The sequence below is a fragment of the Fulmarus glacialis genome, unplaced genomic scaffold (genome assembly GCF_000690835.1).
Source record: "Fulmarus glacialis isolate BGI_N327 unplaced genomic scaffold, ASM69083v1 scaffold14401, whole genome shotgun sequence".
Classification (NCBI taxonomy): domain Eukaryota; kingdom Metazoa; phylum Chordata; class Aves; order Procellariiformes; family Procellariidae; genus Fulmarus; species Fulmarus glacialis.
The window spans coordinates 2,367-17,629 of record NW_009191010.1 but is presented as its reverse complement, the minus strand read 5'-3'; the positions used below and the strand labels follow the sequence as shown (position 1 = coordinate 17,629).

Below are 15,263 nucleotides of genomic sequence, written 5' to 3'. Positions count from 1 at the left end.
CTGCAGTGACACCTGCCGGCAGACCCCCACCCGGGGCCCCGGGGCCGAGCCGGCTCCGGCCGAGGGGTGAGCTCCTGGGCCCCTCCGCAAAGCCGCTTAAACACCAGGGGTAGGTACCGGGGGTCAGCCGCGGGCTGGAAAGTGAGTATTTCCAGTGAACGTTCCGTGAAACACATGAAGACTGTGGTTTGAGAAGGACGGTACTAGTTTCATGGTTATTATAGCAGCTTTTCTTGCTTTCTTTTTTTTTTTTAAATAAAAAATGGGTGGGTGCACAACAGATCTAACAAGGACAGCATCTAAAGTCTGTCCCATCCCTGCACGCCACAAACACTTGCAGAATTACCTGATTCTAGAAAAGTAAGAGGAAGAAGAAAAAAAAAAAAGTAATTGTACCTTTCACATTCAGCCTACATAATAACATTGTTTGTATAAAGTCAGGTATCCTTTTCTTTTTTTTTCAATCAAAAAAAAAGAAAAATCATTAGGCTGACTGGTCTTGATTGTCTGCCTGAAAGCTTGATGCTGCAGAGCATGTGCAGAGGCTGCCTGCTACAGTCCCTGCAGCAGCCCAAAGGAAATACACCACGTCAAAGACCTGGTGGGCAGGTGTCTAAAAAAACAACCCCAAAACCCACAGTTCCAAAAAGGGCAAACTGGAGAAACAATCCTTTGGAAACGGCAGCTGGCGATCACATTCGATGTGCCACTCCTTCCTCAGCATACCACAGTACTCATCCAACGGCCCTGATAAAACAATTTTTAGTCAGTACTGACTAGTTCTTCAATGGCAGAATACATCTCGGGGTGGTTTTTTGGCATCCCACTGACTTGAAGTTGTGAACAGAAGTAAGAGCAACTCATTAGCGCCCATGCAGAAAATGAATGGTCTGGGGAGAAGGGACTAGAGAGCCACCTCTCTTGAGAGGCCTCTACCATGCGAAGCCTTCCCTATTTCGCTTTTAACTCTGTGGAATTAATAACATTTCCTTTCCATTTCTCAGAGGTTGAGCTCCTCCTCCTCAAGAAATTTATAAATGGAAATATTCTTTGAATCTGTCTGGCTCGAAGCACATCAGTCGATGTCATAGCACAATTATTCATCTAGCAGCAAGCTTCCAGAACGTGCCGCCTGTCGTCTTCCGTTACCAAAGAAGGGAGCTGTCGTGGTTTAACCCCAGTGAGCAACTAAGCCCCACACAGCCGCTCGCTCACTCCCCCCGGGTGGGATGGGGGAGGGAATCAGAAGGGTAAAAGTGAGAAAACTCGTGGGTTGAGATAGAGACAGTTTAATAGGGAAAGCAAAAGCCACGCACGCAAGCAAAGCAAAACAAGGAATTCATTCACTACTTCCCATCGGCAGGCAGGGGTTCAGCCAGTAAAGCAGGGCTCCATCACGTGTAGCAGTTACTTGGGAAGACAAACGCCATCACTCCAAACATCCCCCCCTTCCTTCTTCTTCCCCCAGCTTTATATGCTGAGCATGATGTCATATGGTATGGAATAGCCCTTTGGCCAGTCAGGTCAGCTGTCCTGGCTGTGCTCCCTCCCAGCCTCTTGTGCACCTGGCAGAGCATGGGAAGCTGAAAAGTCCCATTACTTAGCAACAACTAAAACATCAGTGTGTTATCAACAGTATTCTCATACTAAATCCAAAACACAGCACTATACCAGCTACTAGGAAGAAAATTAACTCTATCCCAGCCAAAACCAGGACAGGAGCATTCATAAAGTACATTTGGCCATCTTCAAACATTCTCAGTCCTACCCTGCCAGCTAGCGTACTGGGGGAACAAATGGCAATTATGTCCAGAAGGCAACAAGATACAGGGGCTGCACAACTGACACTTAAAATTAGGGACATGAGGTCACAAATTGAGCCCTGCACTCGATACGCAATGCAAGAGCTCCCTCTCCCTCCTTCCTTTAACACCTAAAATGGGATATGTGATCATGACTGCCATTCTGGTGAGATTCAAGTTCCCACCTTGCTCTTCATCCTCCTTCACTAGTTTTTGATGATAGGGCTGTCACACAGAAATAAATTTGGCCAAGGTTTGGCCAAGCTTTGACTCATCTATCTGAATAAAGTTACAGTCCTGAACCAAACACACCTGCCCCTGGGGCAGCCGGGTTCTGGGGTGACCTCCCACAGCACACCATCAGGCTGGGTCCAGCACAAGCTTCTCGGAGCCATACCCAGCCTAAGCTTTGCTGCCTTGCCTGCTGCAGCTCCAGCTCAGCATGCCTCTCTACCCACAGCCAACTATTCCCACATGGTGCAATGCAGTTTTCCTCCCCTCCTGCCAGCCCAGCAAGATCACCTGAACCTCTCTTCTCCTTCACACAATGAACTTGTGCTGTACACTTCCACCAACAGAAAGGAAGCTGGAGGATAAGTATCCGTTAACTTTATAACATCTTTCTTCCTAGGAGACTGAAGGTAAAATACAAGCTTCGTGTAGACCACAACTGTGTTTAGTGGAAACTGAATACTTAAATGCTTTTTAAAAAGCAACCAGATAGCCCAAGTCAAAGCACTACGACAGAAAGCAGGATGTTTCCATTTAATACCTGAAAGTATGCTAAAATGGTTCTGAAGAACACAACGAACTTGCGCCTCCTTCTCCAAAAAGCATAAAGGGCAGAAGTTGGACATAACAATAATGTTGAAGTAGGAATAAAAGATGGGCCTAAAGTGGATGAAGTACTTTTTGCACAAAAAGCACACTAACTGCAACAGAGTGAACTTTCTTAATCTCTACTAACTCCTAGGAGCTCACGTATCACGGTATTAAAAATCTGGACTGTACCTAACAAAGTGTGCCAGGTGTTGAGTAAAGCAGCTGCTTCCTTTAGTACGTTGATCTGGGAGTACAGCAGCTATTACAAATTTATTCACATGTAAGACTCATGGACATCGGGGCAGGGAGCAGCATTGATTTGACCTCTATTCCTCTTCCATCCCTCACTTCCACTTTATTGACTTTTTCAGTTTATTCAGTAAAATATGGGGAGGGGACCCAACAGAAAAGCAGTATTTATTCATTGTATAAGTCTAGATGAAAAATGGTCAGCTGTCTATTTTATACTTACAAGTTAAATCAATATACTGCACATCATAGTACAGACTCACTGCTTATCTCCAAAATACGGACGGAAAATACAAAGCAACAGCAGTTTTTCCACTGTTACTCAACTTCTGCAGGAACATGACTTAAGGTGTACACATACCTTGTGCTCAGTCCTGCACTTCTCACTTCAACATACAAGACAGTTATGTGAATTGTTTAGATACCTAATGGCTGCAAAATCAGCCCTTAAAAAGCCTCTGCTTTAGAGGCTTTTGTCATACATTTAGAGCAGTGGCTCTGAATGTATGACAAAGATGCCTTTTTCAAAGAGGTGTTAAGTTTTAATCTCAAGAATATATCACAATTAGAAGACATCAAGATTTAAATAATCTCACTTAAATCATAATTTTTCTATCAGAGTTCAGTGAGTTGCAAAAGTTAATTTATTTTTCTTTCCCCTTCAGCATTACTTGGGTAACAGTAATTCAGGGAAATTTTTTTTACTGTCCATGTGTAAGCAGCAAGCCGATAATTACTTGTTTTACATACATTACTATGCTTTGTGGCTTTCAAGAAATAACTAACTTGAACAAAGATTTCAAAACTAAAAACTCGAGAATATAAAGCTAGGGAGAAAACAGGGCATAAAAAAAGAAACAAAATACTGCCAGATGAATCGGTTTATTTTTGTTCCTTTGTAGCTCCCAGAAATTTTCAGTAACAGATCAAACTAGTGGTTTTAAAAGGCAAAGACATGATAAACATAACACTGAGTACATGATAGGCCTCATTAAGATGTGTCTAGAACACATTTTGGAACATAGTGAATACACATTCTCATTGTGCAATTACCTTGCACAATAAAAGTTAACAAAAAAATTAATTTTAAGTAGAACAAAACAGGACAATTGGAAGTTTTGCATGCCAGAAGTTTTGCATGTCATTTCCTCCAGAATATTTGAATGAAAAGTAGTTTTTATAATCTTATCCCTTTTATATAAGAAGGCCTTCTAAGAGAAGCCAAGTGATCCATGTATGAACAGCATTTCATTCAAATCAACTTTCATTCTCTTGTTCTGAGAATCATCTGTAGGGCATACTTCCACTTCAAGCTAAAGGTGAAGGTTTTATTATTTAATTATTTTTAAGGTATGTCAGCACTCCCAGTATTCCTTCAGTTTAAAGCACAATGAGTAATTCTAAGCAGAAACAGAACCTCCCACATACTCCTCCCAAGAGTGGAGAAGTTGCACCAGAAGTTTACTTCCACCTACTGCACTCCCTGGACAAATTAAAATCCTGATGTTCTCCACAGCAGCTACCAGAGAAGATTAGCATTACAGGAACAGCAATATAAACAGACATGGAAGTTAGTGGGCACACAGTTATCTCATACCAGCTATCATAACTGAAGAGGGAATTCTGTGTAGGTTTTGAATTTGTGACCTACTGAAAACAACTTTTATACTCCTTTATTATCAAGTCTCTTTGCCATAATCCTCTCAAGGGGTTGAACAGGGAAGAGCTCTTTATTTTCAGCGTAACAGATGACTGGCTTTTAAATAAGAGATATTCATGTCAGAAAAAAACCCAAAGCATTAGAAAACGTTAAATAACATCTCTCTTAGAGCATAAACCATGGCAGGCATTAAATTCCAACTGCATAAGAATTATATTGCTTCCCGAGACCCAAGATTTGTACAAATTGCTTCTAAGAAGCGTTACAAATATCAGCAAGGACATTGCCAGCTTACTTTCGCAGAAATTTCAATTCATCATTATCTCGGGGAGCAGAACGTCAGCTCATGTCTTAGTACACAGCCTCACCTATCTTCTCAAAAGAAATAAATCTATAGTTTTTGCACTCCTATTCAGCATAAGCCCTTCAAAAAAAAAAAAAAAAGATTGTAGAAGTTTCCTTTTTTTAACGGGCAACAAAAGCCATCCTGGCAAAATTTTTACTCTTTAAGCTAGTACCTATTTGATATTTTAGTTCAGATGTAAACTTCTAAAACATGGATTTCAAGTTGTTGTAGATTTAATAATGCAGATGTAATCATCATCCTGTTTCAGAATAGTGCTGGAAACCCTCAATAAACAGCACAGGTTTGTCTGCCAAAAATCACTTGTTTACAGCATAGTCTCTTGGCACATTCTGACTGGAATATTATAATGTCTGTCATCTTCAGTAATGAGAGTCACCACAGGCCAGTCCTCTTCTGGGTCATTGGGGTAGAGTGTGATGAATTCATCAGTACTATATTTATACAATCGATACACTTGGATGGTATACTGCAGAGCATAAGCAAGGAGAAACATTTCCACCTACATTAGAAAAAAAAGCAGAAATATGGTGTGTAAAATTAAACATAACTTTTACAAGATATTTCTGATAAAAATACTAAACTAATACCTATCAGTTGTAATTTTTCAAAGAAAAAAAGATGAACAAAAGTAACAGAGAATGCATATACATGAGCATCTCTAGTTCAGCATCTCAATCATTCAAGCCATTCTTAACTTGCTGCACAAATAGCTCTAAGATACCATGCCTTTAACATGGAGCTCATCAGACCCAACAACAGCATAGTAGGATACTACTCCTAAAGAAAAGCTACTTTATACAGAGAATCCCACTTCCCTCCTGCCACAAACAGGTAGGAAAGACATCCTCTCGTATCAGTATTCATCCCATTAAGTCACTAAACCAGACAAGAATGGGTTTCAGGCACTGATCCTTTCTCTCTTAGAGGGTACTCTGAACTCTAGCCAAATAAAAAGCAGACAGAAAGCCCTTACAAAGCCTGTTGATATCAGAAGGAATTCAGAGAAAGAAGCTGGAAAGTCTTCTACAGTGGCAAGCATATCCTGTTCTAAATAACAAAGAATATCACCGAAATAAATAAATGTAGTCAGCACAAAAATATGCAACATTACTTACTGACTAAACTAGGCAGCAAAAAAGTCACCAAGTCACCAAGTAATCACCTAACAGTACCATTAACCTGCCTCATCTATATTAGAGTCATCAGATTAAGTTGACAAACACAAACAAAACATAAATACTTCCATGTTTCTAGTGTCTATAATCAAGTAGTGAATTTAACTGCAGTACCACACTTGTAACATATTCAGTGGGATTTTTTTAAATGGATGTTTTAAAATCTTTCCAACTATTCAGCTTATTAACCACTACATTTTGTTTTGGGGCTTTTTTGTGATATGCATATCATTTCTGCAACATTTAAGGCAGTAACTGCCATTAGTTTATCAGAATTCAACTAGTATGTACTACACATGATCATCTCTTCATAATTTGAGTATTAGCCTTTTAAAAAACATCATGATAAAAGCTAGCAATTAAGAGACTAATAGAAATGTTTCTATTAATAGAATACCATACTTCCAAAGAATGATGCTACCTAAGTGTCAAGCTGCCACACAAAAATCAATGTTTAAAAGGAAGGTCTTTACAGACTCTTACTACAGGCATGCAGTTCTACTATATTTTTGCCCAATGAAAGACTAGACAAAAGCCAGATGATTTCTTAAACCACTTGAAACAAAAACCTCCAAAACAGGAAAGTAACACTGTAAAAACACTCTCTCCTTACTTGTTCAAGGCCTCCACTGTGACCAATATGATTCAAATGATTATGCATTAACTGACAAGGGTTGCTAGATGTATCCCGTGCAAACAGTAACCAGGAGAAGACAGGAACTCTCCTTCCATTTCTATCATCGTTGTATAATTCGATGGCGGTGTTAAGCATCAAAAATTTCAGTGCTTCATAGAGACTATACTCCTCCTCTTCATTTTTAAACAATTTATCACAAGCTTCTTGTTTCTCAATAGGACCCTTGATTTCACTTATATTCTTCCACTATAAAAAAAATAAACAAAACACACACAACATGTATCAATAGCCATCACCATGCAAGACCTGCAAAAAGCCACATGAATTGTCAGATCCACAGCATAGGCACTCAGAATTTAATTTATGAAGGGCTTTGTGCCTTTTTAAAATCACTCGAGAATATTTCCACAGCTGTAGTCCTATCAAGATCTAGTTGAGTTAGTCTGATTTTGCTTAAATTAGTCCTTAAGCAAAGCAAAAGAAGGGGATGTTGGAAATTGTTGCAAGGTGGCAAAACAAATATTGTCATGGGACAATAAGCAATAAGATAATAACTTGTTTGTTTCCTGTATCATAAATCTTACATCTTTTATATTCTTTACATTCCAGTTACTCAGAATGCGTATTTCATTCCCACCCTCAGAAACTGCTTGAATGCAGCCTTTAAAATATTCCTAAAAGCCTTCCAAAAACCCAGAATATGCATACACAGTAAGACAGGAACAACTGAAGATTTTAAATAGGTTCCAGAGTTTCAAGGGGGGAAAGATGGGGCTAGATAATACACTACGAACACCAAAACAGCAAAACCATCTTCCTGTTACATTAACCTAGAATAAAAACATATAAACGTGGAACTTCTTTGAAATTACTTCAGCATTATTCTGTATTTTTTTTCTTTCCATGACCTGTTCAAGGTCGCAACAGCATTTATCCATAGTATACATCATTCCTTCAAATAAATATAAGTAGTAACAGAGGCAAAATGTTCCTCTGTTACATTAATTTCTTCATTGAAACCTGTCTAACTAATAGTTTTCTGCAGAGCTTACAAATTAATTCCAGCATCAGGCTAATGCAAGCAGTGGAACACCAGAAAACTCCCACAGATCTGAACAGATATTCTTTTCTTGGTTTTTCTTTTTGTAGTATACATACAGAAAAAGTGACTTTTTTCACTAGTGAAAGCATCCTTATGCTAAATTCACCACATTCAAAAATCTTTGTCATTTTTCTTATTTGCAAGTGACCAAGAATAAACAAATATTTTTCCAACCTTTTTCCTTAGAAGTATTAAATATTCTTTAATTTCATCACTTATTCCTCCCATCTTCCTGCCCAATTTCTGTTTTAGCTGCCACTGCTTGATCCAGTCATATTTGCTCATCAAGTTTTCAGGAAGCTGGACGTTGAGAGAAGAAAAGACAGCTTAAGTCAAAAATCTTGAAAGGAAAAGCCACCAACTTGCACGTTATTATTTTATTGATTTTTTTTTTTTTTAAATAAAGATTTTGCACATTAAAACAATCCCTCTTATGTTCTTCTGAAGACACATCATACTAAGATGACCATAACTGAACACAACTGGCTCTTTTAATACTTGCTGGATAACGGTCAGAATACTGGCCTATTACTACTTCCAGATCTAACCAATATATAAGCACTGGGAAAATTAATCACTCTAAGTTACTCATGGCTTTTTTTTTTTTTTTAATTAGGAAAAACCCTCCAGCACCATATGACAGTGACTGTGTTTGAAAGTGTCCCTGAACCAACAGAAGAGAAGGTTAAAGATGTGATGACATCCACCAGATAAGCCAGAAGTCTTGATGGAGTGCAGCCTACTTAGTCCAGAACACACAAACTGTGTTTTCTTTTCAGGGTATATAATTAAAATACTATGGGACTGGTTTTCTGATAAAGAAGAAAACAACCTGGGTATTAGTTGATGCATCAGATCATACTTTAGCCTCAGAACTGCCTCTTTGACTGCTCACATGCTACACCTGCTCAACTAAGAGCTTTTACACGTCTCTTGAAGGACATCCTGGCAGTTGCATGCCCATTTTTTTTTTACCCTCATTTATTAACCCATTTTACCGCTAGAACTGGAAGAGCATCTTGTATCTCACAATGAATTAAATATTTGGCTAAGCAGCACATATGCCATCAGCCATTACCAGCTAGTTTTCATTTTATCAGGACTCCAAGTTAGTAATACCTTCTCTTTAATGGCAAGTATTTGTCAGATATACACAGACCTTCCCCCAACCCAGCCTGGCATCCTATGCTAATTGGACATATAGGAGTAAATAATCAAAGATTATAAGCCAGTAACTTCTACAAGTAGAAATGTGCATGTAAACACTGTTTTAAGTTTAAAAAAAAAACAACAAAAAACAACTTTGTTAAAATTGTACTGCTAGCTGTCACTACACACATTTCTCTTACATGCCTTCTCCTTTGACGCATTAACCGTTTATCATTTCAATCAGTTTGGTTTATAGTTTTACACCTTTTAAAAAAAAAAATGTTAATTACCATATGGCACATTTTAGGAAGAAAAAAGGTGAACATCATTAAAAACTGCAAAGTACACCGTTTTAAAAAGTTTGCACGTTCTTTAAAGGAGCACTGGGAAACTATCTTCTATAGTTTGATAATGTGGAGATGGTTGTCAGCTGGGAGAATGTTTTTTTTATAGAAAGGAAATCTTTTCACAATGTACTGCTGCAGTAAGAAACATTTCATAGAAATATTTTTATCAGTAATTACAAAAACATACCAGCAGAAGTTTACTTAATGATAGTGACCACAATGAGAAATTTTAAGATGGCCTCTAAAGTTATACAGAAAGATAATAAGAGCAGTGTGATTCTACCTGGACTGCTAGCCTACGCACAGAGTCTGCATCGGACATTCATCATTTACATTTCCAGCAGCAACCCGGACAACTGGAACCTTACTCCTCTGACGTGGGCCACTTTTGTATAGGCAGCTTCTTACATGTTTCTTCCATGTTCACTGATACCGCCAAATGGACTTTGTCGACACAAGACAATTTCTGGAATATTCTTCTACTCTTCGTAAGACACCTTGCTTTGCTTTATCGATCAATGCTCCATAAGAACTGTTCTTCATGTCAGGTTGGAGTTGCTCTTACACTTATTTCAAGTAACATTTAAGACACGGGTAATACACACATTCTGAAAAGCCTACAGCATCCAATTTGTTAATCCACTCTCTAGAGAAACCATGTATGGCACACAAGAATACATTTGGGCACACAAGAATACATTTGATAATTTTGAAAAGCTGGGTTTTTTTCAAATGTGCTTAGAATAAGTTGTCTGTATTTTTTGTTATTACCACTGCCTTGTGGGAAACCTCTTACTGCTGTATTACATGCAGTAAGAGGAAACCAAGAGGGCAAGATGAAGACAGACAAGTTACATTACAGTCAGCACTACAGTATCATTTATACACTATAAGCTGGAAACTAAGGGGACCTGGACTCAATTCCAAGTTGAAAGCATCACTGTAAACGAACAACAAAACTGAACGCTACCACTTCTCAATTCAAGGGATATTGAGAAGTGAGCATATATAGAGAAATGAGATCATAAAATTATCACATAGGTTAGAACCAACATTCTTCTACTATCAGAAGACCAGAGTTTGACACGTACCATAGTAAAATCCTCACTCTGCAGCCAGCTTGGTAACTGGGTAGCTTGGCTTAGTGCCTGGAAAAGAGTTGCTCTGAGAGCACAATAGTTATCACCTCGTACTCTCCTTATAGCTGCAAACTTCTGAGCAACTGCTTCATATCCCTAGAAAAACACAAAATCCAAATAACATGAAAGCATTAATAAAACATTCTAAGGTCATGCACTGGAATCATAAAAGATATTGGAATATTAGCATCCAAATGCTAACGCTATTCAAAAAAAAAAAAAAAGGGTTTGACCCACTACCCATTTTGGAAGTTCAAATGCTTTCATGTCACAAATTATGCTTTGAAAAAAACTTCCTTAGTTCTGCTAAATAACAAACAAGAAACCAAATAAATCTAAGTAGATAATTGGTTGTGGCATTTATTTCATGACAGAGCATAAATATCATTGCAATGTGGTTTCAAAAAAAATCCAAGCATACCAACATACACACACAAGACTCTAAATCTAAAAATATATCATGCTTACAAGAAGTTTCAGCAATAGTTTATGCTATTTACCCAATACGTGTCACACGTAGTTTGTTTCTGCCTCAGGGAAAATTTGTGTTTACACTGAAATATCTTGACACATGCCTCAGCACATTTGTCCCCTCCCTGCTGTTCCCATATGTACACTTTTAGCAGAAGCAGCAATGGTGAAATGTAACTTCTGAAGCTCAGCACGTCTCTTCAGCTAACCTAGCAAGAGCGAATGCCCTGTGCATCTGTATTTCTCTCTGACTAATCTCTTGAAGGTGACACATGGATCTTTTGATTTATGGAAAGCATTTTTTAGGTTTACTCATACATACCACTAAGTTTTCAAATTGTGTTGATAAAACAAAACAACAAAAAAACCCCAACCAACCTTATGCTTTGTTTTCTACCGTTCTAGCTCAAAATTCATGTAAGAAAACTAGTCCAAAACCTACAAAAAATAAGAATTCAGGAAAAATTTAAGAAAAACTGAGCCTATTCATTAAAGGTCCCCATCTTAAAACCCATGCAATTCACCAACTTCAGTTATTTGCCTTCTGCCAAAAAGTTTGGTTATCTGCTCTGCCATTTCAACGGCCCACAAAATTCCCATTTTATGGCAATAAACCAAATCTAAAACTTCAACTGAAAACAGTAACGAAGAACAGTATTAATCAAAACCCTACACTATCAACAAGCAGCCTTACTAAAAAACACATTTTGAACAAGTATGAACACAACCATCTTCCAGTCGTCAGCCATTTCTAAGACCAGGCAATGGAAAACATTGCTATTGCATTTCCTGCTTTAAAGATTGTTCCCATTGGAAATCACCTACTAAACATACAAATGAAAACAAAAAGCCCAACAAAATTCAACAAAAAGAGAACTGTTACCTTTCTCATCCTTTTTGCTACTGGTGTATCTCCCCTCCACTCTTTTCTGCAATACTCCATGACATCCATTTCAGGTGCAACACTTAGTTTATATTCTGTCAAAACAGAATATGTAACATTACACTGAGAACTGTGAAACAGAACAACACAGAAAAAGCATTGAATTTCTAAATACTCTGTCACTTCAACATTGGTGCCAAAGGAGACTGGCAGCACAACCTATAGCTACTAAGTAATTATTAGTATCGGAGGGGGGAAAAACCAGCTTGCTCTGAAAATGACAAGTGAACAAAAATAATGATGTAGTCCAACAAAATAGAGAACACTCTGCTCCTCTCTTCTACAAAGCATTAATTGGCCACGAGTAGAAATTAGCAGAATACTCTTCATTTTCTTAGCAATCAGAAAAATATTTGACAAAAGTTTTTCTTCTTCTTTCAGCAGCAAGACTGTAAGGGAGAAAGATAATAGATCTTTCTGAATAAGCTAGCAACAATGGTAGAAGTAGAGTTTTCTCTTGGAATCCCAACAGCCTTAATTTCAAAACAGATAGCACTAAGGTTATCAAGGGATCCCAGCAACAGATGCTGCTATAATGACTATAAATCAGTACTTTTCAAGCACAACACTTGTAACATAGGCTATATGACTGCTTTCCAAAGGATTCCCATTCTCTTGTAAAGTAAGTATAGAAACACAGAAAAAAAAAATAATACTAAAAGCAACTAGTTTTACATAACATTTATCTTTTCATGAATTAAACTGTACAACGTACTCAGTCATGATAAGTAACTTGTATTGCACAGAGACATCCGTGCACAAAAATCCTTGGAAACGAGGGTGTCAAATCATCACAAATTAGTGCTACAACGAATTGTAATACTGTATTTGAAACACCGCACAAAATTTGAATGTACCTGAAGAGCTTGTCTCACAAAGTAATATTTTCTCTCTCTCTATTTCTTCTGCATCACGATACATGTCCTCCTCACTGCAATAAAAATCAACACATACTTCATGTAACAGCATGAATCTTACAGTCATTTACCTTTTCCCCTGTTTACAACTACAGGCAAGTAATTAAGTCTTTCTCCAGTTATTTTTTCAACTCAATTTGCTTTCCATCTTACACATTTTCATAAACCAACATGAGCTCTCAAAAAAAAAAAAGTTAAAAAAAACCCTCTCAACTGTTCCCCTCCCTTATTTATGACACCTACATTGGTAATGAATCACTGCCTGAATTTCTCTCCTCCTGGTTGTATGGAGACTACAGAGTACTGAAGTCCCTTTGTAAATTTTACAGGATAAATTTGCAAATGATGCAAGCCAAAACGCCTATTTGCTGAGTATATGAATACTACAACCTATGCATGCAACTAAGAATGCATTACGCACCAGAGCTGTGTATCTACACTCCCCTGGGGCTGAGCAACCTGCCTAGTAATGAGCAGAATACCCGACAGAATATCAAGATGAAGAGTAGCCAGCTATCCGCAGCTGGTTTGAATGTTACAAACTCAAAGAAAACAAAATTCTAGGCATGATCCAAGCTGCAGCCTACAGGCTAACTGAAATCCAGACAAACACTTCTTCCGCGTGGGCTTTTTGGTCAAGGTACGCGGTCTTAAGAGTCAAATGTCTCCATCTGAGCCTATATACAGACACTCTGAAGTCAAGTTATGACCACAAGGGAGGAAATAATGGCCTAAAAGGATACTGTTTCTGTGCATAGCCTACCATTATCAAGAAGAGATCTCGAAGCTAGGGTGTGAACATTACTGTTGAGAATGGAGGTCCATACAGTGTTCAAAAAACAGACAATAAATTGCACATTCCTTTAAATGTGATTCTGACTGGCATTTGTCATATAATTAAATCTAGCAAATAAATTTTAAAAAAATCATAGTTTCACAGCTAAAATACTTCAAAAAAAACCATACACCACCAAACATATTAGTAAATCATTTAGGCTTACCACTAAAAGAAGGTTACATTGAGAGTTTGTGTTTTGAAGAAAGTACATGTGCAGAAAAAAACTGTAAGGTGGTTATTCATTGCCCACTACTATTAGTAGCTTCTAATCTACTACTCAAAAAAGCCCAAACCCAAACCACAGCGTGCTTGCAAAAGACCAGGAAGAAATTAAGGCAATGATCCTGCCCCATCTTACACTACTAAGAGAGGACAAGCAGTTTGGAAGACTGCAAGAAAGGGTTTAATGTAGCCAGCTGGTAATTAGATTACTCTCATTAAACGTGAAAGAATAGACTGGTAAATTATGGCTCTGTATTTCTTTTTCTTTATATCCAAACCAGCTTACTTAAAAAAGGTAACATTTCTAACCCATTTGCATATATTTCCCTTGAGAACAAATAAATGTTTAGTATAAAGACAAATAGAGGTTAATACCAGAAAACTGTCATCCACTGTTGCAGTCATATGAAACTACAGTTTAGTTTTTACTGAAGTTTCAAACCTTTAACTTTCAAATTAGGTCTCCTGGGTGCTCAAGTAGCGGCTTGAAATCTGATTCCTAACAATACTACATAATTATTAATTAAAAGAGAAACAATAGATGCAGTAGATATTAAACACAGTACTCCAAAAAAGAGCACTACCTGCTGAGAAGAAAAATCATAGAAATACTTATCCCAAGTCCTTATCCTTGTTACAGCGTGGCACTGGACAAACCCTAATTTCCATGCATAATCTTATTTCTCAGTAGAGATTAAGGTCCATTAAGGTTTGTGAAGAATTTCAAGAATACTTAATAACCTTGAAAATACTATGAAAAAAACCAAACAACTCGGTATCTGACAGCAGCTATCTCTAGCCTAGCTTATCTATAAGCTAAGTGTTTAAAATACAAAGCAACAACCGCCCCCTCTGAGCATGAACAAACCCGCTTCTACAAGGGATCCCACGGGAAGTGGCGGGGTAGGGGGGAAGCGTTACTTTGGGATACATCCTTGAACACATGTAGGCTATAATGCACAAAGATAAAAAGTGCTCAACTTAGTAAACTAGTGAGGTCACTCAAAAAAGAAGTTTGGTGTAGAGTAAGCAGTGCCATGTTCCTTCTGCAGATATTACCCCATCTTCTTTCCAGGGGTTGACAAAATAAAACCCATAGATTCAGAACCTGACAGATTAACATCCAGCGTAAACAAATTACTGTAATTTAACTGAGTTATTTTGAAATCAAGGTAGCTAAGAGGTGCAACCTATCTACACAGGTATTCTCATTTCAGAGTTTAAAGCGCATCTTAACATTGTTCTAGCATAGCACCTGTTAAGTAAATCTGTGGAAACAAGAATGTGGAAACCAAAGCCTTGCCCCATTAATCTTCACATTGATATTTGACAATAGAGTGAAAATAAAATAACAGGTGGAAAAGAATAATTAAATGAAAACATGCATGCACAAAAGAAAAAAAAAACCAGTGCATAGTGCTGT

The 15,263-nt window shown here is 37.8% G+C and overlaps 1 protein-coding gene across 1 annotated transcript in view; it reads right to left on the bottom strand.

Moving 5' to 3' along the window:
* Positions 1-5,092: 5,092 nt before the first annotated feature.
* The window catches only part of OTULIN (OTU deubiquitinase with linear linkage specificity), an 11,773-nt gene continuing 1,602 nt past the window's right edge, over positions 5,093-15,263 (bottom strand). Inside the window, exons 2-7 of the mRNA XM_009586532.1 lie at positions 12,721-12,794; positions 11,804-11,898; positions 10,402-10,545; positions 7,989-8,114; positions 6,689-6,958; positions 5,093-5,399 (exon numbers count right to left, since the gene is read on the bottom strand). Of these exons, the coding sequence (XP_009584827.1) occupies positions 5,205-5,399; positions 6,689-6,958; positions 7,989-8,114; positions 10,402-10,545; positions 11,804-11,898; positions 12,721-12,794 (904 nt within the window). The 3' untranslated portion in view covers positions 5,093-5,204. The remainder of the gene's footprint in view (positions 5,400-6,688; positions 6,959-7,988; positions 8,115-10,401; positions 10,546-11,803; positions 11,899-12,720; positions 12,795-15,263) is intronic.